The sequence below is a fragment of the Ranitomeya imitator genome, chromosome 6 (assembly GCF_032444005.1).
Source record: "Ranitomeya imitator isolate aRanImi1 chromosome 6, aRanImi1.pri, whole genome shotgun sequence".
NCBI lineage: Eukaryota > Metazoa > Chordata > Amphibia > Anura > Dendrobatidae > Ranitomeya > Ranitomeya imitator.
This window is the reverse complement of record NC_091287.1, coordinates 402,463,173-402,489,301: the sequence shown is the minus strand read 5'-3', so window position 1 is coordinate 402,489,301 and position 26,129 is coordinate 402,463,173. Positions and strand designations below refer to the sequence as shown.

The window sequence follows — 26,129 nt, the reverse complement described above, 5'->3', positions numbered from 1 at the left end:
CTTCTTTATTTTCTAGCCTCTTTGGACTGACATCATACCACAGACCAAGTACAGCTCACAAGGAGCAGATGGGCATATATAGGCATATATGCCTATGAGGCTGTTGAGTTCAGGTCGTGAGGCCTGGGGCCAGTCCTGCAACACACAGATGTGTAAATGAGGCCTGAAAAATACACTTTGTCTGAGGTGATTTTTTTTATTTTGTGATTAGATAGGCCTTAAAACATTAAATGCTATGTCTTCAATTTAACCTCTAGTAGCTTGAGACAAGACAACTTAAATTTCTCTCACACAGGATATAAATAAAGCCAATAATTAAAAAGAAGAGAAAAATAAAAGTTCTAGTTGGGGCAATCTCCGCAGCAACCCTGACAACAGAGCACTTAATTTACTGTATTTTATAGCACTAAGCCACAGCAGAGGGAGGAAGTGGCACGAGTTTCAGAGCTCCACTAAACTGAGGCATAATATGTCCAGTGTCTGGAGCAGCCTTGATTTCAAGCAGTTAATTGTGAGTTCAGTAAGCTTCCTGACTGGAAACTGTCAGGGACAGATCTCCTGGCTGTTGGTCAGATCGCTTTTCATTTCTCTGGGAGCTGGGATATTGTTTTTCTTCTCTGGCTCTTTGGAACAATTTGTCGCAACGTAAAAGTACATTCATAAAAATAGGATTTAGCCAATATACACTCCTCAACATTGAAATTGCAACCCCAAGAAAGAATATTTGTGGAATTATGGAAAACACAAGAAGAATAGACATGTTAATAATATGCAAATGATGAAAAAATGGTAACAAATTATTCAAATCATTGTGATTTGTTCAGTATCAACGATTAGTGTTACTTACACACAGAAATACACATACTTACACACCTTGTCTGCCATCAGTGAGGTTAATGGTCATGTGAAGAATATTCTTCCATACTGAATGCACTTGGGCAAATCATCAAGATCCACTGCTGGCAGGTCTCTTTGCAATTGCTGACCAATGACATCCCAGATGTGCTCAATGGGAGATAAGTCTGGAGACCCTGCAGGCCATGGTAGAACATTTAGGCAGGCTGGTCATAGTAGCATGAGCAACATGACCATTTAGAAGAATGAAAGAACCACTGGTGCCACGATTGATCCATTCTGTACTGCAAGTGAAATTTGATGTCACATACCAAGTCATAATTCCACAACTTTTACTTCTTGGTGTTGCAATTTTAGGGTGTAGTCAGAATCAGAAAATTGTGTGGAGTGCAAGGCCTTGCGTACACAGTAATAGTGCTTCCTAGTGGAGAATACCTTCATGATTCAGCATCCAGTGGGATATTCCACATTATTTTTCCAATTCCCTATGCCTGTGAAAAGGTTGAAAACCTATTTTTGTTAAATTATAGCCTAATAGGAGTCTACATCTACTGCAATATGCTTGTGTGCATGCTTGTGTGCATGAGGTCTAATAGTTAACTCATTAATCCCCTGCCTAATTTGAGCCATAACAAACTAACAATTTTTTCATTGTCACATTTTAACAAAATATTTTTATTTTTCTGTTGATGTACAGTGTCTGTATGAGATCTTGTTTGAGATAACCAAATTATATTTGTAATACCGTTTCATTGGGGATACATATAATTTATAGATTACCTTTCTTCATTTTTTGGAGCAGGATGAGTTGCATTTGTCTTTGGTATCACATCTGTTAATTAGATTAGATTGTTATGGACACAGCAATACCAGGTATGTTTAGGGGAGATGCAGTAAGGTGTTAAAAGTAGACTGCCCTCTACTAAGGCCATATGCATACATTGATAATTGGTGAATTATTATGTTCATATTTATAACCAAAAAAACAGGAATTGAACGATCAGAGAAAAGGTGTAATAGAAACTTGTCACCACATCTGTATTTTTCACTCGCTCCTGGTTTTGGCTTACAAATACTAAGGTGAAAAACTCACTGAACATTGAACGTGTGCCCACGAGACTTAAATCCTTAGTTTCTGTGGTCACTATTGACTGCAGCATCTAAAGGTATAAGCCATTGGGTTCTGAGTAAAGATGAGAGAACTTGAACTGGAAAGTTTGACATTCGTAGTGTCCGATGCTGAACTCCGAACATAGACTTCTCCTAGAAGCCCGATTTCAAGTTCGGGAGTCTGGCGAGGAGAGAGAGAGATTTTCCAGCTCCAAAGTTAGGGTCTCCATTGATTTCAACAGGGTTCAGGTTCGGATTCAAGTTTGGCTACAGTTCAGGTAACCGGACCGAATTGTGGACTAAAGTCCGGTCAGGTACCATAAAGTGAACTTCCACGGGTCCACTCATCCTTAGTTCTAAGTTATCTGTTATCCTGGCACCTGTGGAGGGAGCCATGATGTTTAGTGCATTCCTACTGTTACTTCTGGAATCGCAGTATCACTGATCATGAAGTGGGAAAAAGCACTAGAAAAAAAGGTTCATCAAGAGGTTAAAGAGATGCTAAGTTTATGAAAAGAAAAAAAAAAAGAATAAGAGCTGCAAAAATGCTCTCCTCCTTAATCCACGGGTGATCCAGTGCAGATAGACCCAAGCGATATTTGTTGCCAAGATGGAAGCTTTCTAATCAGTGACCTTAGTGGGCATGTGTCATGATGTCAGTAAGTATGGGCCGGGGAGACAAAAAAGAGAATGCATGTGTCTTGCGTTGTCCCGTCAGCCCCAGTGTATCAGTGCTGACCCAAGTAAATCTGAAATGACAGTGTGTGAAATAGTTGCTCTAAAAAGTGAAATTCTTGATGAGCTGACTCTGGAGGGGCATGGCTGTGTTCTTCACATATGCAGGAACCATTTGTCTTTGCACTGTAAAGCAGATACAACTATGCAAGCAGATGAGACGGTTAATGTATGTAACCTTAGGAATCATGCTGCCTAGTAACCCAATTGATAATGCATTTAATTGGTCCTTCTAGAGCTGCTCTTAAAATATTGATAGATTTTAAAAACATCTGTAAATTATAAATTAATTGTTAAAGTTCACGTTTCTTCTTTAAACGCTGTGTGGAGGGTATTAGTTTTCATGCAGTTAAATAAGTTATGAGAGGAATGAGTGAGAGGAGAAAACAGCCAGGGATGTGAAAAGAATTAGTGATGGTTGTAATATTGCTGCTCCCTTTGTGAGTGTGTAAATGCTTCCACATTGGAATTAGTTACCCCGGTTGGCTGAGATCTGTTTTCTCTCGTTAAACTTTGTAATGGAAAAATAACTGCAATGAAGGATACTTGGGTCTATTTAGATTTATTAGGCACGTGAAATGAAAACCTGGACATTGTCAGACTAGTATAAAGCCACAAACTGATCTACATTCAGTAATCAGTACAGTTATTAGCATTACTACGCCATAACTAAACCATCGGCGGGGCAGCTGCCTAGATTTAGAAGTCACATGTCCATTGTTCATTGCTCATTTGCTGAAGACTGCCTGGTTACAGATGAGCAGCTTGTCAATGGCAGTAGCAAGTTACATCCTGTTCTGGTCCCGATCATGAACACATTTCCACCATGGAAATCCCTCATATCTTTCTCACACATCCTGAGTTTAAAGCAATTCAGTAGCCAAAGACTTAAATGAGGTTGTCCAGTCTTAGAATACAAGTCTGCAGTAATTTTATGTGACTGGAGATTTGTGAATCCTCCCTTCACGTGCACATCATACACTGCATGTAATAAGGATTTTCCAATGCTGGCGCCAGGAGTGGCGGGCACGTGACCACATGTATGTAATTTGCATGCACGCGGTCATGTGCCGACTAGACATTTGTGGCCTTGCTCAATGCAAGAGTGAGGCCAAACACATCTAATATGAATGCAAATTGCATACTCATGGTCACAAGACCGCTCGCTTCTGGTGCTGGAGAATCATCACAGTGCGCATGCTATAAGAATTCAATAGTCTGCAGTCACATAAAGTGACTGCAGACTTGTAGCCCAAGGCTGGACAAACCATTTAACTTATAAGTTGAGATATCGCTCATGGTTTAACCCAAGAGGCAAATTTATGCAATTTTTCATCATTTTTATAGGGAACCTGTCATGCCCCAAATGCTATTAACCTGCAGACATGTGCATATATGATTCAGTTAGGGCCAGAGTGTGGTTATGGCCACCGCTCACTATGTGCTGAGCAGTGACTGAAGCTTTGCCTCTATGACTGAAAACCGGATGCTGCTGGGAGGAATAAAGTTAATTTTCTCCCTGTGATCGGGCTTTCAGAACAATATTAACCTACAGATTTACCCCTTATCTGCACGTTTTTTGACATGTCAGGGAAAAATTGTGGCTTTCAGTCTGGCTGGAATATGAAAGTTCAAGAAGGGTAAAGCTTACACATACCATCAATGCTTATATTGCGCATATCGTCATGAAATCAGCAGAAACTGAACATCTGGATTCAAGCTGGAATGTTAAAAATGTAATAATTTATAAAAGACAGGGATTACACACATAGACAAGCAACTGTACCCGCTAACCCTGTTTTAGGCATTTCAGCTGGCAGCTACTTATCTACAGTATATACCTCTGTATGCAAATAGCCTGTTCATAGAGGAAAAGAACGTCTCCTCTAGTGCTACACAAGCTGCAGAGCAGGCTGTCAATCGTGTGCTGGGGAGTAATTACAGACGTACTCAATGTATAGTGAACGGTGAATGTAAAAGCTCTCAGCACCACCCTGATGACTGGGAGCAAGCAGCTGCATGGAAAATATAACTTCAATTTCTACCTGCAGCCACTTCTTCAGACAGCTGATTACACAGGGCTCTATTTACTTGCAGATTACCACTATATCTACACTACACTATATCTAAATAGCCTTTCTGGACATGACAGGTTCCCTTTAAGGCAACCTATTTTAATATTACCATATAATTTGAAATAATAAAAAGCCATGATCCTCTATAGTTATCTGTATGTTTTTAGCATTCAGTGATTTCATTGTTATCTCCGTGTTTTCCTTATGAACACCGGGCGTTGGGGCTCTCTGAATAGCAATGTGATATGACACAGTCAGACAGGTGAACATGGCTGCTAGTTATGGTGTTTCAATCACTTAAATATCCCTTACATATCTCCCATCCCTTTTCATTTTTGCTTCTGGTTACTCCTACAGCACGGCACAGCAGTAGACATTTAAACTGCTGTTTTTTAGCTACAGTAAATCTTGGGAAATGATAACTATTTTATAGAAGCCTTGCTCTCAGTGGGTTCCAAGACGAAGAAAAAAATCCCCCTGATGTTAGATGTGCTGGATTTGTAAATCAATTGGTTTTAGATGCTTAGAAAACATCTATTGTAAATTCAGGTACATTTTAAGTAAAAATTGCTGTGCAGCACTGCACATACATGACACGGAGTCCCTGAAGGGCAGTTAAGAGGCCGGCCTGCCATTTCAGAGATCTAGCTTAGGTAGCAAAGTGTATCAACAAACCCTATCCAGGGAAATGGAAGAAATAGGTTTTAAACTTCCATCGTCGTTGGCGTTTTATTATTTTTATATGAAGCTTCATAGCAGTGTAGCTGCTTATAGAATAATGACGGGATTAGGCACTTGTCACTGCAGTAATACCAGGTGGCGCGGATACGACTCATCGTTTTGGGTGTGAAGGCATTACTATATGTGGAATCAATCTGCTCCCTTTTTGTTTGTTTTTGTAGATAAACACATATTTTAAATAAAAAGTCTCCTTATTTAATGGCGTCATGGCCAGGGTGACCGATATGTTTTTTAAACTGATCCTAACCAATCAAATGACACCAATAGCAGAATGCAGGCTGATATTTATCGCAGATTTTACAACAGATCTCAAACAATCGAGTCCATGAGTAGAATTCAGGTTATTACTTGTTTTTCTGTGTCTGTAGCCTAGACAGGCTGTCCTCAAAAAACCTTGTTTGTTTTCCAGTTTAGAGCAAAGTTGGAGTAAATTTGACATCTTCACTCTTATTGGGGTGTTCCTTCTTGTAAAGACCACTACCCCAAATATAGGCAATGTGTTATGTTTCTGTGAAATTCCTTTACCTTGAAATTAACTAAACCTGAAAGCTGGAAGATAGGAGAGTAGCATATTTTCTGCTAGCAATAAAGTTTGAAATGCTCAGACCATTTTATCGGTAAGTCAGTAGGGTCCAAGTTTGGAGTCTACGATATGGCTTCATGGCTGTGTGTGGATTTGGCCTACCTCGTAGTTCTGAGTCCGAAAAAAGTGCCAAGCAAACACATGTCTGATTAAAGTATTTTTACTGTGTACGGCGTCAGATGAGCGTATGAAAAATCATCTGTTTCATTTAGAAAACTCAGATGATTGTTATCCATATTGTTATCCATGTGCCATTCCTTGTGTCCATTTTTTAGGTCCATGTGACATGTGCGTGTCTGTTTTTTACCTCCGTGTAACATGTGATTTTTTACAACAGGTTAAAATTTAGATGATCAAATACAGATTCCCAGGTTAATAATGGCAATGTATCCATAAATCAGATGTTACGTGGATGTTCTGTATGCGATCTGATTTTTTTGCGCACCCATACAAATATAGAAGAGGCAAGTGCATGCTATGATTTTTTAACACATGGACAAAAGTGTAATCTGAACAGCCCTTTTGAATCCCATTGGTCACTGTGCTATCCAATTTTTACTCGCCAGCACACTTCCATATAATACGCCAAGCGCTAAGGTTCACTTTAATTAAAAATTCTGGTGTCATGCTTTTTTATGTTTTCATGTTTATTATGTTGCAGTTTCTTGATTCTTCTTGATTTTACTTATATCTGGTCAGTGGAAGCATCATCTGAACAGTACCCTGATATCCACAGTCCATTTATTGGTTGTCATAAGGCTGGCAATAAGGCCCTTTGATCGGGAGCTTTAATGTCTGTATATTGGATATCTCCTGTGGTATAGCTTTGCAGTTTAAGCTGTTATCGAGCAGTTTTTACCATAAATATGACTGAACAGGTGTTGTGCTGCCACTAACTGTGTTTCCAGCTGTCCTCTTCCTGAACAGCGCAGGCAAAATCTGTTGTGTAGTCCTATTAGACAGACTAGAGAATGATCAAACTCTAGATGGAGGTCTTTCTTGCAGGATATGGCAGTTTTATTGCCAGAAGATGGTCAGGAAAGTCTGGCTTGCTAACAAAGACAGTTCTTTAGCTGCTGGGTGTAGTTCCAGTTTTTGTATCCCCTTTGGCAGCAGCACAGAGACTGCTGCAGTACGGCTAGCCAGCAAAATTAGGAAATAAGGACCTCTTTTATTTACTCAGGCCTCAAAATCACGGGCATTCCTGTCTGCTCGGAGAAAAGTCAGCCAGCTCTTTCCACTGGAAATCTCAGGAGTGTTAGACACTTTCATCTGTGAGTGTTCACACACTTGTTTTTAATGTGCTTTATGGAAATGGTGAAACGCTGTGAATACAGCCCCTTTCCAAAAAAACATCTGCACACGCTAGACATACAGATTGGCCTCCTGAAATAGACTTTCCAGATAAATCTTAAGAAATGAATATACGGTTTATTTCTAATGAGCAGAATTGAAAACCCTCTCAGAAGCCGTTAGTGTGAAGCAACTGAACTGCTTGGGAAAAATTAAAAATTTACATTGCGGAGTTAAGTGCTTTCATCTGAAATGCAGCGTACTTACACTGACACAGAAAACACATTTACACTAAGCAGCATATATTGAGTGCTGCAAGAGAGAGGATTTATGTCAGCATCACATATGAGGAGGCTTTAAAAAAATGAAAATGGAATTTTCAGTATCTCATTGACCATTTCCCCATATAATACTCCAATCCGAATATAGGTGCTCGCTCCCTTGAGCCTCTTTGCAGTTTAACACTTACTGTAGTTGAATCGCCCCCAGACACAGGGCCACAGGTTACTTGGTACCGGTCCTTTCTGTCTCAGTTCTGGGGTTGTCACGGTGGCTGGACCCGGTCCGTGACCCTGCTAAGGGGCGTCCAATAAAGAGTGATGGGGCGTAGTGCGAGGAATAGCGAGGACACAGGGTTCAGTTTCTTTACCTTTCACTGAAGGTTTCAGGATCCTCAATCCAGGGCACTTTCAACAGAGCTGTCTGAGACCGGCCGGTCCGAAGGCACATCCAGAGTTCCCTTTGCAGGTGGAAATCAGTGTCTACCCACTAGCGCCTGTGTGTTGTAGTGCTACCCTGCTGAGCATTCAGGATAGTCCTCACAACTTCTGTTCTCGTTCGTTCTAGATCTTTCTCTTCTCCGTCCCCCAGATATGTTATGGCTAGGACGCACCTTTCTGACAGGTAGGCCTGGAGTTATTCTGGAACCCTAGTGTCGCCCCTCTTCCACGACTGCCTCCTATGTCCTTCTTAGGTGTTGTATGGTAGACAGCCAACCTGTAATTAACTGTCCTGCCGCTGTTTGAAGTAATGCGTGGAGACTGTTACTTCCTCGGTGTTCCGGCCACCGGCTATGCGCCTCAGTAAGATATTGCCGTTCTCGGGGCACGACTCCTACTCAATCTCCTTTGTGCTGATCTCGTTTCTCACTGTTCCACAATATCCTTCCTTTCTTGTCTCTTTCTTAGGATACCGCCGCAAGGTAGTGCAGGCACGGTTCCATAACAATCTGTCCTTTCGCTAGGTACCTGCCAGATTTCCCAGTTCTGACAGGTCCTTCCTGGAGCTCTCCCAGGCTTCGTTCTCCTAACTTCCTGTCCGACCCCTAGTTTTACCAATGTGAGAAGTGGCCCAATAAATAAGCCTTTTGCTCCCCCTAGTGGCCGGAGTGTGAAGTGTAGTGTGTGCTTGGTGATACCTGGTCAGTAGAACTCCTTTAGTGCCATCAGACGTACCATCACTCCCCTTAGTGGCAGAGTGACGTTACTGCAACAACCAGATCTCTGGGGCGCTGCATAGGGAATTATGATTGTCCATAAAACACATTTGACATAGATAACTGGCCATGTGTCATTCCTACTTTCCACCACAGGCTTCATGCAAAATTTCCAGTAGAAATTTCCATTGCATTGATAATGTAAAAATTCACAGTGAATAACAGTTCCATTATATACAAACATTGGAACAGGAGGGGGAAGAAATAAGATTTTCTCATTTTTTTCCATGAATATTACGGTAATTATTAGACTGACCTTTATCATGTAAAGAAAGATACTGTACATCATTTAAGGTAACCTTCCCAAAAAAATGAAAAGTGATCCTCTGCCTGTAAATATGTTCTATCCAAATATTTGATAGATTAGTTAAAGGGAACCTCACCGCTTCCCCAGGACACCTATGTCACCACCAAATATTTATTGCTACCATTACTCCCTTCCTAACAAGCCGATTAAAAAAATTACAGACCTTTCTATTGTATTGTAAGTGGGAAAACTTTTATACTTCTATCTTTACCTTGCGTGGTATTGTTTATGTACTATAACTTGATATCCCTTCATAATTACATATTGCATAGCCATAGTTGCCAACTCATCCAGAACATCTTGAAAAAAAAAGTGAGACCTCCTGGAATCCAGCAAGAGTTGGCATATTTCCTTAGCATTGGCAAAACCTCCCAAGAACTGAACTTCCATTCCATTTAGAAAAATATAAATGATGATTTTTCATCTGTATGATGGTCATTCTTATGGTATTTGTTGTTATACATCAGCAGGGAATAAAATTTACAAGATCAAAAACAGTTGCCTATATTAATTAAGGCATTTTAGAGATCATTTCATCTTCAACTTGCTTAACTGTTCAACTGGCACGGGGAACATTTCATGGGTAGAGGGAAGAAAGGAATAAATCAAATTTCAACAAATTCTTGGTAAAAAAGAAGTTGAAAAGAGGATGGCTTCTACCAATTTATAATGATTCTAAACACATGTCAAAATCCACAACAGACTACCTCAAAAGGTGCAAGCTGAAGGGTTTACAATGGCCCTCACAGTCCTCTGATCTGAACATCATTGAAAATCTGTGGCTAGACTTAAAAATAGCAGTGCATGCAAGACGACCCAGGAATCTCACAGAACTGAAATCATTTTTCACGGAAGAATGGATGTAAATCCCTCAAACAAGAATTAAAAATCTTGTCTGGCTACAAAAAGCGTTTACAAGCTGTGATACTTGCAAAAGGTGGTGCTACTAGGTACTAACCATGCAGGGTGTCCAAACTTTTGCATTACCCCATTTTTCTTTTTGTAATTTTTAAAATGTAGCAGATGGCAATATTTTTTTGCCTAAAATACCAAGGAAATGTGTCATCTCTAACTTTAGGCCTTTTAGAGATCATTTCATCTCCAACTGTTCACAATAACAGTAATTTTGACCAGGGGTGCCCAAACTTTTACATGCCACTGTATAGATAAAACTAGTGAATGCAGCAATTTTTATTTTCACGCTGACATTCTGTCCGTGTACAAAAAACATTGCCTGATCACCCTCTCCCGAATTACTTTGGTCCTTGTGCTGTCCGTGTGATGTCAGCTTTTTCCACTGACAGTCCTCCGACTGAAAATACAATTATGTAGCTTTAGGAGGCGTGGAAGGTGTGTGGCCTAGATTGTCTTCACCCAAAAAGGTTTGCCCAAAGTTGACATGTACGATTGTAACAGCCAATGTGGGCAGTATAAAATATAATGTTGCATGTGGCCATTTGGCTTCAGACATCAGCAGAGCCTACAGTAGCAATATGAATAAAGCCTAAGCTAAAAAAAACATGTAGGAAGATTCCACCCAGGCTTACCCTCCTCTCCCTAGTGATTGGGTTGTTGTGTTAGAACTGGCATGAACTATGCAATCGCTTTACATGATCGTCTCCAGTGTCATGCAAAGGAAATGAAGGAAGTGAAGCTACAAGTCGCTGGCATTGAATTCATTTTCCGAGTATTCGTGCTGAACCCTGCAAGAAGTAAAGCGTATACTTTTCTTTATGACGTGTCACGGGACCTAAGTGGTTAACATTGTGATTACAGGAGTGCCCGCTGTTCTGTGCCCAGCTAATATAAGTAAATCAGGGCTCTGCCTTGCGGAGTGCAGGTTTTTTTCTCCCAGTAATAACAGCATGCGAGCTGAGAATTCTTTCTTCTAGCTTCCTGACAGCAGTTGGTTGCAGCAATGAGATCTGTTGCTTTGGATTACACATGGAGAAGAGCCCCCTTCATATAACGTTTTGTGTGAGAGCATTAATAAATCCCCCCCAAATCCTGCCATTTCCAACATGTAATAAAGGGAATTGTTGTAATGGGCATGACTCCAGGAGTGAAGTTTGGTTGTTTTCACAGAGTTAGAAGGCTGCCATCTGGCATTGATAGTGAGATGGTGTTGTCATCAGTTTCTTGATGCAGGAAAGGAATGAATCCTCATCTGTTTCCTGTGGATAAGTAAAGAAGTTAAGATTCTAGTAAAATCCTTCTACCTTAAAGGAACGTAGGCTTCATTAATGTTTACTCAGTCCTGTCTTTCATCTTAGTGATATCATATTTTTTACATCGACTGGTATAGAATACCTGGCTAATTCTTTCCAGATTATTGAAAGTTAAGATGGTCAGTGTTGTCTAAGGTTTCTCCGACATGGATTCACTCTACCTCTGTGGACTAGAAATATTATAGAAAACTCAACTGCATTTTTTTTCTCTTGTAAATCCCTTAATTGGTCTTTTGTAATTTATTGAAAAAGTAGGTAGCCACTGACTAGCTTAAAGAGCCTTCCAGTGCCATGAAAACTTACATGGTACATTATTTTTGTGGGGTATTCATATAGGACTTTTGTAGCACATTCACATTACATAAAATAAATGTTTGCTAGTTCTAAATCACACATCAGGGATCACCCCCGATAAATAATGGGGGTCCTCCAACCTACCAACCTACCTTTGTTCTACCAATCCAGCTGCAGATTGAATGGAGGGATGGCCACTTAGTGTATGTATGCTATTATTTCTTTTTTGTATCCTTACATATTAAAAATGGTTTCCTTATGCATTATTACAGTCAATCATCAGTCAGTTCGTATGCCAAAATCCCGTTTTCCAGGGCTTAAGCCGTTATCCCCAATGGAGCCACCAATGCGAGATTATATCACAATATGAACATAGCCTTAAATATAGACCTTAGTAAGATGTTTAGTCCTCTGTCCATACCACCAGGTTGGCTTTATTGTTAATTTTAGAAATTGGAATTTCACAACCTTCAACCACAGGGTCAAAAGTAAGGTTAAGCACTAATAAAAAATAGTGAAATGAACTGGAAGACCAACATTAACCCTGCTGTTCTGTTCGGTCTGGGGAGACCTATTTTGAACTTTGGTATTTTTTGGGGTGTTCAAGATGCGGTTCTGAAACTTGGGGTTGATTGACTTAAATGAGGATGGGTCGGTCGGCCACGGGTTTCAGAGCCGCATCTTGAATATTTTAAAGAATATTGAAGTTCAAAGTCGGTCATTTTTGACCAACAGAACAGCAGGGTTAAGTCAGATGTTATTGACAATTATCAATCTCTGATAAGGACGTTCCATCTTCTCCAAATTGATGCTGCAAACAAGCCACTTTTATGATCTACCTGTTTCATGCCACATTTCAATTATCACAGCCATTCCCTGGTTTGGAAAGTTAGACCGTAAGTCCATTGGTAAATTATAGTAATGTTAAATGCTAAAACTAGATACGTTTCATCATATACTAACTGATGAAGCATAGATAAATACTTTTTTATTGGACTAAAACAGTTGTACAAAACCACATGTGTCTTTTCAAGTATATTTCATACCTTATGCTTGTGATTTTGAAACAGCGTGATGCCAGTAAATGTGATATCACACATGGTTATAAGAAAGGCACACAACCTTCAGGAAAAGGTGACTCACAGGGAAAATACAAATAATAGCACAGTGATCAAAAGATGGAAAACAACAACCACGAACACCAAAAATAACATATCCAAAACAATGCAGTGGTTTCATTTGCTTTAATATACATTTACTATTGTAAAATTATACCAAATAATACATCATCAAGGTAATAGTGTCATGGAATGAAAGGATTTCCAGCCTTATGACAAAGTTTTTTTCAAGGAGTTTTTTGACCAGAAACGCTTTAACTCCTCCTGAAAGAATTAAAGTTCTTAAAAAATTGAGTGTTTGATCATGTTCACACGTTCAGTATTTGGTCAGTATTTTACATCAGTATTTGTAATACAAAACCAGGAGTGGAACAATCAGAGGAAAAGTATAATAGAAACAAGTCACCACTTCTGTATTTATCACCCACTCCTGGTTTTGGCTTACAAATACTGATGTAAAATACTGACCAAATACTGACTGTGTGAATGTAGCCTTTCTGCTTGAACAATTCAGCAAAAAGATTCAATGTATACATACCCTGGGATTTGGATGTTTTGCCCCCAGCAGTTCGCTCCTGGGTACAGTTACTTCACCTGTGGGAAGTTATACCATCCAGCTGCCATACCATCACCCCAGAGGACCCCATTAAGCAGTATTGGTCCCTACTGACCGAATACCACAGGTGATGTCACGAACAAACTTTATTCTTAAATGCCCTTTAACCCCTTTCTGCCATTAGACGTACTATTGCGTCCATGTGGGGTGGGCTTTACTTCCCAAGGACGCAATAGTACGTCATATGCGATCGGCAGCGCTCACGGGGGGAGCGCCGCCGATCGCGGCCGGGTGTCAGCTGCCTATCGCAGCTGACATCCGGCACTATGTGCCAGGAGCGGTCAAAGACCGCCCCCGGCACATTAACCCCCGGCACACCGCGATCAAAGATGATCGCGATGTGCCGGCGGTGCAGGGAAGCACCGCGCAGGGAGGGGGCTCCCTGCGGGCTTCCCTGAGCCCCCCGCAGCAACGCGATTTGATCGCGTTGCTGCGAGGGTCTTACCTCCCTCCCTCCCTGCTCCAGGCCCGGATCCAAGATGGCCGCGGATCCGGGTCCTGCAGGGAGGGAGGTGGCTTCACAGAGCCTGCTCAGAGCAGGCACTGTGAAGCAGCCTGCACTCCTATCAGATCGGTGATCTGACAGAGTGCTGTGCAAACTGTCAGATCACTGATCTGTGATGTCCCCCCCTGAGACAAAATAAAAAAGTAAAAAAAAAATTTTTCAAATGTGTAAAAAAAAATTAAAAAAAATATTCCAAAATAATGAAAAAAAAAATAATATTATTCCCATAAATACATTTCTTTATCTAAATAAAAAAAACAAAACAATAAAAGTACACATATTTAGTATCGCCGCGTCCGTAACGGCCCGACCTATAAAACTGGCCCACTAGTTAACCCCTTCAGTAAACACCGTAAGAAAAAAAAAAAAAAAAAAACGAGGCAAAAAACAACGCTTTATTATCATACCGCCGAACAAAAAGTGGAATAACACGCGATCAAAAAGATGGATATAAATAAACATGGTACCGCTGAAAGCGTCATCTTGTCCCGCAAAAAACGAGCCACCATACAACATCATCAGCAAAAACATAAAAAAGTTATAGTCCTGAGAATAAAGCGATGCAAAAATAATTATTTTTTCCGTAAAATAGTTTTTATCGTATAAAAGCACCAAAACATAAAAAAATGATATAAATGAGGTGTCGCTGTAATCGTACTGACCCGAAGAATAAAACTGCTTTATCAATTTTACCAAACGCGGAACGGTGTAAACGCCTCCCCCATAAGAAATTCATGAATAGCTGTTTTTTGGTCATTCTTCCTCACAAAAATCGGAATAAAAAGCGATCAAAAAATGTCACGTGCCTGAAAATGTTACCAATAAAATCGTCAACTCGTCCCGCAAAAAACAAGACCTCACATGACTCTGTGGACCAAAATATGGAAAAATTATAGCTCTCAAAATGTGGTAACGCAAAAAATATTTTTTGCAATAAAAGGCGTCTTTCAGTGTGTGACGGCTGCCAATCATAAAAATCCGCTAAAAAACCCGCTATAAAAGTAAATCAAACCCCCCTTCATCACCCCCTTAGTTAGGGAAAAATTAAAAAAATGTATTTATATCCATTTTCCCGTTAGGGCTAGGGTTAGGGCTAGGGTTAGGGCTAGGGTTAGGGTTAGGGCTAGGGTTAGGGTTGGGGCTAGGGCTAGGGCTAGGGTTAGGGTTAGGGCTAGGGTTAGGGTTAGGGCTAGGGTTAGGGTTAGGGTTGGGGCTACAGTTAGGGTTGGGGCTACAGTTAGGGTTGGGGCTAAAGTTAGGGTTAGGGTTTAGATTACATTTACAGTTGGGAATAGGGTTGGGATTAGGGGTGTGTCAGGGTTAGGGGTGTGGTTAGGGTTACCGTTGGAATTAGGGTTAGGGGTGTGTTTGGATTAGGGTTTCAGTTATAATTGGAGGGTTTCCACTGTTTAGGCACATCAGGGGCTCTCCAAACACGACATGGCGTCCGATCTCAATTCCAGCCAATTCTGCATTGAAAAAGTAAAACAGTGCTCCTTCCCTTCCGAGCTCTCCCGTGTGCCCAAACAGGGGTTTGCCCCAACATATGGGGTATCAGCGTACTCAGGACAAATAGGACAACAACTTTTGGGGTCCAATTTCTCCTGTTACCCTTGGGAAAAAACAAACTAGGGGCTAAAAAATAATTTTTGTGGGAAAAAAAAAGATTTTTTATTTTCACGGCTCTGCGTTATAAACTGTAGTGAAACACTTGGGGGTTCAAAGTTCTCCCAACACATCTAGATGAGTTCCCTGGGGGGTCTAGTTTCCAATATGGGGTCACTTGTGGGGGGTTTCTACTGTTTAGGTACATTAGGGGCTCTGCAAACGCAATGTGACGCCTGCAGACTATTCCATCTAAGTCTGCATTCCAAATGGCACTCCTTCCCTTCCGAGCCCTCCCATGCGCCCAAACGGTGGTTCCCTCCACATATGGGGTATCAGCGTACTCAGGACAAATTGGACAACAACTTTTGGGGTCGAATTTCTCCTCTTGCCCTCGGGAAAATACAAAACTGGGGGCTAAAAAATAATTTTTGTGGGAAAAAATTTTTGTTTTATTTTTACGGCTCTGCATTATAAACTTCTGTGAAGCCCTTGGTGGGTCAAAGTGCTCACCACACCTCTAGATAAGTTCCTTAGGGGGTCTACTTTCCAAAATGTTGTCACTTGTGGGGGGTTTCAATGTTTAGGCACATCAGGGGCTCTCCAAACGCAACATGGTGTCCCATCTCGATTCCAGTCAATTTTGCATTGAAAAGTCAAATGGCGCTCCTTCGCTTCCGAGCTCTGTCATGCGCCCAAACAGTGGTTTACCCCCACATATGGGGTATCGGTGTACTCAGGACAAATTGTACAACAACTTTTGCGGTCCATTTTCTCCTGTTACCCTTGGTAAAATAAAGCAAATTGGAGCTGAATTAAATTTTTTGTGAAAAAAAGTTAAATGTTCATTTTTATTTAAACATTCCAAAAATTCCTGTGAAGCACCAGAAGGGTTAATAAACTTCTTGAATATGGTTTTGAGCACCATGAGGGGTGCAGTTTTTAAAATGGTGTCACACTTGGGTATTTTCTATCATATAGACCCCTCAAAATGACTTCAAATGAGATGTGGTCCCTAAAAAAAAATGGTGTTGTAAAAATGAGAAATTGCTGGTCAACCCTTATAACTCCCTAACAAAAAAAAATTTTGGTTCCAAAATTGTGCTGATGTAAAGTAAACATGTGGGAAATGTTACTTATTAAGTATTTTGTGGGACATATATCTGTGATTTAATTGCATAAAAATTCAAAGTTGGAAAATTGCGAAATTTTCATAATTTTCGCCAAATTTCCATTGTCATGAAGTACAATATGTCACGAGAAAACAATGTCAGAATCACTGGAATCCATTGAAGCGTTCCAGAGTTATAACCTCATAAAGGGACAGTGGTCAGAATTGTAAAAATTGGCCCGGTCATTAACGTGCAAACCACCCTTGGGGGTAAAGGGGTTAAAGACCTTTCCCTTTACTTGGGAGCCCAGGGCCAAGAACCAGGTCACAGCCACCGTGACATGCCCTTCAAGTACCAGACCCGGTACCGAGTACCCCACATCACGAACAGGATGTACCCGGGGGCGAACTGCTGGGGGCGAAATATCCTATAACCACATACCCTAAATGTACACCACCAATTGGGTCAGTGGCTGTTTAATAGCCTGTTTAGAGTGGCCAAACATGATGAGAATTAAAAATCCAGGTATCTGCCATAATATTATATAGTGATAAAGAAGAGCGGATTGCTTTGCACAACCTCAGTCCATGGTACAGATCAATGCTCTATAGCCATGGACAGGAGCTGCACGAATTTCCTTACCCTCCAACATCCTTGTGCAGCTCCTGTTTATTACCTGAGAGCACTGACCTGGACCGTGGACCAAGGATGCATGAAGAGGTCCGTTCATCTCTAATTATAGATATTTATGAAAACTTGTACAAAGCAAAAGTGGAAAATTTCATAGCCTTCCATTTGGTGGATGTTTTAGTCTTTTATAAGCTCTTGGAGGCATTCAGACTTGTATCTGTCTTCTGAAGACCAGTCATTCGTTACCTTATGGTATAATTTAGTACAATGTATCAGGTAAAGGTGGCCATTTGCTTTAGAATATTTCACCATTCTTTCCTACGACATTTTCCTTTGGAAAATCATTGATTTTGCCATCTTGAAGTCAGGAGTCTCGAGGACAGGAGAAAATATTTTTCTACTATAGTCATTAAGATTTTTTTATATGATAGTACATAATCATTCAAATCTAATCTTTTAATGGTCTATTTCATACATGTAAATATGTCAGTGTGTGCATATCAGTTCCTGTTAACTGTCCATCATCATGTGGAACTTTTGTTAATAAATCTTAAAAGCTTTATTCATATTCGCTTATCATTGTTCATGTTTCCGGTTTTCAGCTTTGTCTGTGTCACTTGAAAGTACCATGCCTACTTTCCTAAGGAAGTTCAACATGTTAATGTAGTTGGAGAAAGGAAGAAATGTTGAGGAACCTCTTGAACTTAAACACAATGCACGTTTGTGTGCACTGAACCTTTAGTACTCCTCTTCTGTGTGATAGGATGCTACTTTTTTTATTACCGTACTTAAAAAAAATTGGCTGAACAGACCCACCCACGGTGTTTTTATCCCAAATCTGATGACAGTATAAATTAGTAAGAACTAATGGGAAAATTAGGAATCGTTTTTATCTTATTGCATAGTGGTTGTTAGGAGCTTCACCATAGTTGGTGTAGGTCTAGAGATTCTAATCACATTAGGGTCCTAAAACATGGAGGGGCCCAACAGGTCACTTTCCCCCAAATGGGAAGTCCAATACAATTAAAGGCCTTTTAATAGTTGAAGGCAGTGTTGTTGGAGATTTTATATCAGGGTTCACTGGCTTCAGGTTACACCACTGTTGTTTGTATAGTATATGTTCCTTTGCTGTATATTGTCCCTGTATTAACATTTGCAGTATTGCTTCTATAGTAAAGTAGATAAATGGTTTCAAAACACAGCTTGTTTCCCCCTACAGCACCTATCAAAACATAGGTCAAAACATAGCTTGAAACTTCTCTTCCTCTCCAATTCAAATTCTGCATAACTTCTTTATTACACTGGTGTCATTTTAGGTGATAGTGAGGCTGTTGGAACCTCTAGGACACCAGGATGGAACATCCTTAATCCCTTAAAGAAAAGTTAATTTTAACCAGTACATATTGAAATAATAATCATTTCCACAATTGATTGTGTTTAATAAAATGTTCCTGTGCTGAGATAATCTTATAAATGTGCCCCTGCTGTGTACTGTGTAATGTCTGTGTCTGACCGTGCAGGAACATGGTCTGATCATACCACATCTCCTGTGTAGGGGAGAAAGCAAAGGAGAGTATACAGGCAGAACAGCATGGGATTGCAAATAATTCTTTCTTTGAGGTAAAACATTGCTTAAAAACAGGCAGGGAAATGTTTTACCTCACAAAAAGAATCAGCTGTGACCTGTACTGTCCTGTCTGTATACTCTCTTTTGCTTCCTCCCCTGCCCAGGAGCTGTGGTATGATGAGACCATGTTCCTGTATGATCAGACACGGCCATTACACAGTACACCGCAGGGGCACATTTATAAGATTATCGCAGCACAGGAACATTTTATATCAACACATCCAATTGTGGAAATTATTATTATTCAAAATCTGTTGATTAAAATTAACTTTTGTTCATGGGAAAACCACTTTAATGACCCAGTTTTTGCACTTTTGATTCCTCCTTGTCTTCTTCCAAGAGCCATAACATTTTTTATTTTTCCATCAACATAACCGCATGGTTGCTTGCTTTTTACGGGATCAGTACTAGTTTTGTGTGACTCAGTCACTATACCATATTATACGTATATATATATTATATTAATAATATTAACATTTTTACGATGTAGGATATAATAGTACTTCCTATGTGTGGTCCACATATATGGAGCATGCTCAGGAGCTGAGACTGCATCATACGCAGCAGCTGCCGGCTGTTTGCCTGAGCTTCACAGGAGAACGTCATTTTGACTATATACTGCAATTCAGTAGTATTGCAGTTTATAGAGCATGTGAGAAAAGGTTTACTCTAAGGGGATTGAAAAAGAAAAGTAAAAAAAAGTAAAGTTTTAAAAATATTGAAAAACTATATGAAAATTCAAATAATCTCTCTTTTTCCCGCTTAAAAATAAAAAAGAAGCATATTTGGTACTACAGTTACACTAAAAGCCAGAGATTTATCAAAATATAAAGTAATTTGGTCATGAAGGTTTTAAGGTGGTTGTTCCACATTGGTAAATTATCACCTGGTCATAGTGCAGTGCTTGACTATCTTTGGCAGTCCCCTAGACAATTAATGGAGTTATGGGCAGCATGGTCAACCTCCACTCCTTACAAATGAGGCTCTGCAGAGCCCTGTTTTGGGGATCAGTGAGGGTTCCGGTGGTCGAACCTCCAGCGATAAGTAAGTTATAGGATAGGTGGAAAAAGAGTACAAAGAGTACCTGAACCTTTAGAACTTGTTCTTATATTTGAGTGCTCTTCTATGCATGCAGATCGTTGGGGTTCTGGGTCCTGAGAAGCCTGTGCTTTCTACTGAATCCTCACTGCGCTCTGTGTGCACACTCACACATGAGCTGTGCGCATATGTCACCTGGACTGTGCATCTCTTAAGTTTTTTTGGAGTGATTGGTTGGGTTCCAGCCCTTATCTGCTTGAAATTAAAAGGGCAGGCAAATGTAGAAAAGTCATAAAGGTTTAGTTAAACTTTAATAAATGTTAATGGCCAAGATTGTAAATATAGCAGTTTAATATAACAATTTACGATTAATTATAATTAATTATAACATTGTCATCGCATTTTATAGAATTGTCATACCCCATATGAATACTATATATTTCTAATATTTTTTGTTTTGTATTTTCAGATGGTGCAGATGTAGAAGATGATCCAACTTGCTCATGGCCAGCATCATCGCCGTCTAGTAAAGATCAGACATCACCCAGCCACGGAGAAGGTTGCGATTTTGGTGAAGAGGAGGGTATTCCTGGGTTGCCGTATCCCTGTCAGTTCTGTGACAAATCCTTCAGTCGCCTCAGCTATTTAAAACACCATGAACAGATTCACAGTGACAAACTCCCTTTTAAGTGCACATATTGTAGTAGGTTGTTCAAGCACAAAAGAAGTAGAGATCGCCATATAAAACTGCATACTGGAGACAAAAAATATCACTGCAGTGAGTGTGATGCAGCATTTTCTAGAAGTGATCATCTTAAAATTCATTTAAAGACTCATACTTCCAACAAGCCATATAAATGTGCCATTTGTAGAAGGGGGTTCCTCTCTTCAAGCTCTTTGCATGGTCACATGCAGGTACATGAGAGAAATAAAGATTGTTCACAGTCTGGTGCCAGAATGGAGGAATGGAAATTGAAGGACACCCAGAAATGCAGCCAGTGTGAAGAGGGGTTTGACTTTCCAGAGGATCTCCAGAAACATATAGCGGAATGTCACCCTGAATGTTCTCCAAATGATGATAGAGCTGCTCTCCAGTGTATGTATTGCCATGAACTTTTCGTTGAAGAAACCTCTCTTTTGAATCACATAGATCAAATTCATAGCAACGAGAAAAAAAACTCTTGTAGCATTTGCTCAGAAAATTTCCACAGTATAGAGGAGCTCTATAGCCATATGGATAGTCATCAACACTCCGAATCCTGTAATCCAAGCAACAGTCCTTCTTTAGTTACTGTAGGCTACACATCGGTATCGAGTACCACCCCCGATTCAAACCTGTCTGTGGACAGTTCCACAATGGTGGATATTGCTCCGCCACTGACTAAAAGTCGTGGTAGGAAAAGAGCTTCTCAGCAAACTGGTGATCTCAATGCCCCATCAAGCAAGCAAGCTAAAGTCACATACAGCTGCATCTACTGCAGCAAACAATTATTTTCTAGCCTTGCTGTCCTCCAGATACATCTTAAAACTATGCATTTAGATAAACCAGAGCAGGCTCATATCTGTCAGTACTGCTTAGAAGTATTACCTTCTCTCTACAATCTAAATGAACATCTCAAACAGGTACATGAAACTCAGGATCCAGCATTAATCGTTTCCACTATGCCTGCCATGGCGTATCAATGCAACTTTTGCTCTGATATATTCAATGACCTTAACATACTCCAAGAGCACATTAGAAGTTCACATGGGTTTCCAAATCCAGTTGCAAAAGACAGTAATGCATTCTTCTGTCCCCATTGTTACATGGGATTTCTCACAGACTCTTCCTTAGAGGAGCACATTCGACAAGTCCATTGTGACCTCAGCAGTTCTCGGTTTGGTTCTCCAGTATTGGGTACCCCAAAAGAGCCAGTGGTTGAAGTATACTCGTGCTCGTACTGTACCAATTCACCTATCTTTAATAGTGTTCTTAAATTAAACAAGCATATCAAGGAAAATCACAAGAACATTCCGTTGGCATTAAATTACATCCATAATGGGAAGAAATCTAGGGCCCTGAGTCCCTTATCTCCTGTTACTTTGGATCAATCCTCCTTAAAGATGATGCAGACCATTGGTGGCAATCCTTCAAGACCTGCAGGCGAGTACATCTGCAATCAATGTGGTGCCAAGTATTCATCCCTCGATGGTTTTCAGACTCACTTAAAAACTCATCTTGATACCGTTCTGCCAAAATTGACATGCCCCCAGTGCAACAAAGATTTTCCAAACCAAGAATCTCTTTTAAAACATGTTACCATTCACTTTATGATCACATCTACATATTATATTTGTGAGAGTTGTGACAAACAGTTTACTTCAGTGGATGATTTGCAGAAGCACTTGCTAGACATGCATACATTTGTTTTCTTCCGTTGCACACTATGCCAGGAAGTGTTTGACTCCAAAGTCTCCATTCAGCTTCACTTGGCTGTGAAACACAGCAATGAAAAGAAAGTATACCGTTGCACTTCCTGCAACTGGGACTTTCGCACAGAAACTGACTTACAGCTTCACGTAAAGCACAACCACCTGGAGAACCAGGGGAAAATCCACAAGTGCATTTTCTGTGGCGAGTCCTTTGGCACAGAAGTAGAGCTACAGTGTCACATTACGACCCACAGCAAAAAATATAATTGCAAATTTTGCAGCAAAGCTTTTCATGCCATCATTTTATTAGAAAAACATTTGAGGGAAAAACATTGTGTGTTTGAAGCCAAAACACAAAACTGTGGAACCAATGGAGCTCCAGAACAAGTTCAGAAAGAAGAGGTGGAACTTCAGACCCTATTGACTAACAATCAAGAGTCTCATAATAGTCATGATGGCAGTGAGGACGATATAGATACCTCTGAACCAATGTATGGCTGTGATATATGTGGTGCTGCCTACACCATGGATTCTTTATTGCAGAACCATCAACTCCGAGATCACAATATTCGACCTGGAGAAAGTGCAATTGTCAAGAAAAAGGCTGAGTTAATTAAAGGAAATTATAAGTGCAATGTCTGTGCTCGTACATTTTTTTCTGAAAATGGTCTGAGGGAGCACATGCAGACACATCTCGGTCCAGTAAAGCATTACATGTGTCCGATATGTGGGGAACGTTTCCCATCTTTGTTAACTCTTACAGAACACAAAGTTACACATAGTAAGAGTCTGGACACTGGGAACTGCAGAATTTGTAAACTTCCCCTACATAGTGAGGATGATTTCTTAGAACATTGTCAAATGCATCCAGACCTGAGAAATTCATTGACAGGGTTTCGTTGTGTAGTGTGCATGCAGACTGTGACATCAACTCTGGAGCTCAAGATTCACGGCACATTTCATATGCAGAAAACCGGAAACGGATCTGCAATTCAGTCCACTGGACGTGCACCTAACCTACAGAAGTTGTTCAAGTGTGCTTCTTGTCTAAAAGAGTTTCGCTCTAAGCAGGACTTGGTGAAGCTTGATATTAATGGTTTGCCCTACGGCCTATGCGCTACGTGTGTTAATCTTAGTAAAAGTGCCAGTCCAACTACCAATGTGATTTTAAGCACTAATAGGCCTTCTCTAAGTCAGCCTGACAATATACCTTGTGTAGATGGTAAAAATAAGGCCTCCATGATGAAGACCCGATGCTCTAGTTGCAATGTTAAATTTGAATCTGAAAGTGAACTCCAAAATCACATTCAGACTGTCCACCGAGAGCTAGGATCTGAAAACAATACAACTCAGCTGAAAACGCCACACGTGTCACCAATGCCCCGCATCAGCCCTTCTCAATCGGATGAGGTAACTATATTGCCGCTATATGTAATGAATGCTATCTTCTTGCCTAACCCATATTGAACCTTACATTATCCTGGCATCTGCTTTAAAAGAACAACTGTCTATTCCCTTTGCATGTCTATTTTAGAGGGAATCTTTCAGCAGGTTTTTGCACCCTCATCTGAGAGCAGCATAATGTAGGAAAAGAGACCCTGATTCCAACAATGTATCACTTAGTTTACTAAGTGCAGCAGTTGTGACACGATCAGAGTTTTTAGATGTAGCATGCAGCAGAGCTCATAAATCTAACTCCACCCACACCACAGCTAACCCCGCCCTTACCAAAGCTTTCTGTGTACATTGTCTATTGATAGTGAGCTGCTTATCTGAGAAGGGGTGTGGTTGGACCAGGGCTCGCATAGGCTGTAGTCCAGGCAGTGATAGTATCCTCTTTGTATGGAAGCAACAGCACGCAGCCTAATAAGTGACACATTCTACAAATCTGTGTCTCAGACCCTACCTCATGCTGTTCTCAGATTAAAAAAGTAAAAACCTTTAAGTAAATAATTGTATTTTCCGTAATATAACAATTCTGGAGCACCTTTTCTTACTGCTCTCTGGTTATTCCAATTAGAAACCTATAAATTAATGGACAGCTGGGGGGTTGTCACTACACGGTCTCACATTGTCCAATCAGCGCCGACAATCGCAGTGTAAGGACACATACTTTCATAATAGGAATGGTAACACCCAGATGTCAATTTATCTATGCATACATTTTTTGGAGAAAGAACAGAGGAAGAGCACAACATAGATTTGTGAGAAAAAATGCAGCGTTGTTGTTATTCGTGAGCTTTATTGAAGTAAATCTAAAACAATTTACCTCTTTTTTTTTTTCATTAGGCTAAATTCCCATGATAAGTATTTGATGCATTTTTGATGCTTGATATTTTCGCTGCACAAAAAATGCAGAATATCACAGTACCAGCAAAGCAGATGGGTTTTATCAAAATCTCATTTCCCACTGTACTTTTTTTTTCTTTATTGCAGTTTTTCCGTTGCAGTAAATAAGCGTTTTATTTGCAGATTTTTTCCTTAGACTTGAATGAAATGAGGAAAATGCCCTGGTAAAAAAGATACCGGTATGTGTTTTAGTGCAGCTCCGCAGCACTGAAAATATATGCAATCCACACATGACTGTGTCAATAAAGTTTTATCCAAGTGATATAGCCAGTAAGTGTCAAAGACAAAGCAGTTATATTTAAAAGATGACAAAAGGAGATAAAACCGCAACTGAAAAAAAAAACACATTAAAAATGCCATGAAAAAAGCATGTATTCTAATTTAGGTAGTTGATGAAGAAATGCTGCAGAAAATCTGCAACATCAAAAACCACCAAATAATTATCTGCAGAGGAATTTTAAATAAAGCACATCTAGCTCATGTTGTGACTTCTTTATAATACACCTAGCTTTTAAGCATGATCAAAATTGCTGAATTTACTACAACTGTATAGAAACTGCAGGGGAAAAACTACAAAAACAAAATACCATTTGTGAGCCTAGCATACACAGTCCATACGTCTGCGGGATCCTAATGCTCAGGGTTAGGCCGGCGTCACACTAGAGAGTTTTACGGACGTATGAGAGGCGCAAAAACTACGCATTGCAGACGGACCAATGATTCTCTTTGGGGCAGCTCCAATCTGCCGTATATTTCGCAGCCGTAATTTACGGGCATAGAAAATCGCAGCATGCTGCGTTTGTCAACGTATTGCGCAAAAAATCTGCCAATGAAAGTCTATGGGGGCGAGAAAAATACACATTACACACGGACCAACAGTGTGACTTGCGAGAAATACGCAGCGGTGTTCTATAGAAATGCCGGTAATTCAGTGCGGTGTACAGTAAAATCACAGTGACAGGGTAGAATAGATAGAATAAATGTCTACACATAGTATAGGTATATATATATACTAGATTGTGGCCCGATTCTAACGCATCGGGTATTCTAGAATATGCATGTCCCCGTAGTATATGGACAATGATGATTCCAGAATTCGCGGCAGACTGTGCCCGTCGCTGATTGGTCGAGGCAACCTTTATGACATCATCGTCGCCATGGCAACCATTATGACATCTACGTCGATACTGTGCCCGTCGCTGAATCAGAAACGTGGGATTTCTACGTCCTTTATGACATCATCGTCGCTGTGCCCGTTGCTGATTGGTCGAGGCCTGGCGGCCTCGACCAATCAGAGATGCTGGATGTCTACGTCCTTTATGACATCATCGTCGCTGTGCTCGTCGCTGATTGGTTGAGGCCTGGCGGCCTCGACCAATCAGAGACGCGGGATTTCTACGT

At 40.4% G+C, this 26,129-nt stretch overlaps 1 protein-coding gene across 6 annotated transcripts in view; it reads left to right on the top strand.

The window, feature by feature from the left end:
* The window catches only part of ZNF521 (zinc finger protein 521), a 527,781-nt gene that overhangs the window by 213,042 nt on the left and 288,610 nt on the right, over window positions 1–26,129 (top strand). For all 6 annotated transcript variants that reach the window (XM_069731222.1, XM_069731224.1, XM_069731227.1 and 3 more), the window contains one exon: window positions 20,437–23,789. In XM_069731222.1, the coding sequence (XP_069587323.1) occupies window positions 20,437–23,789 (3,353 nt within the window). The remainder of the gene's footprint in view (window positions 1–20,436; window positions 23,790–26,129) is intronic.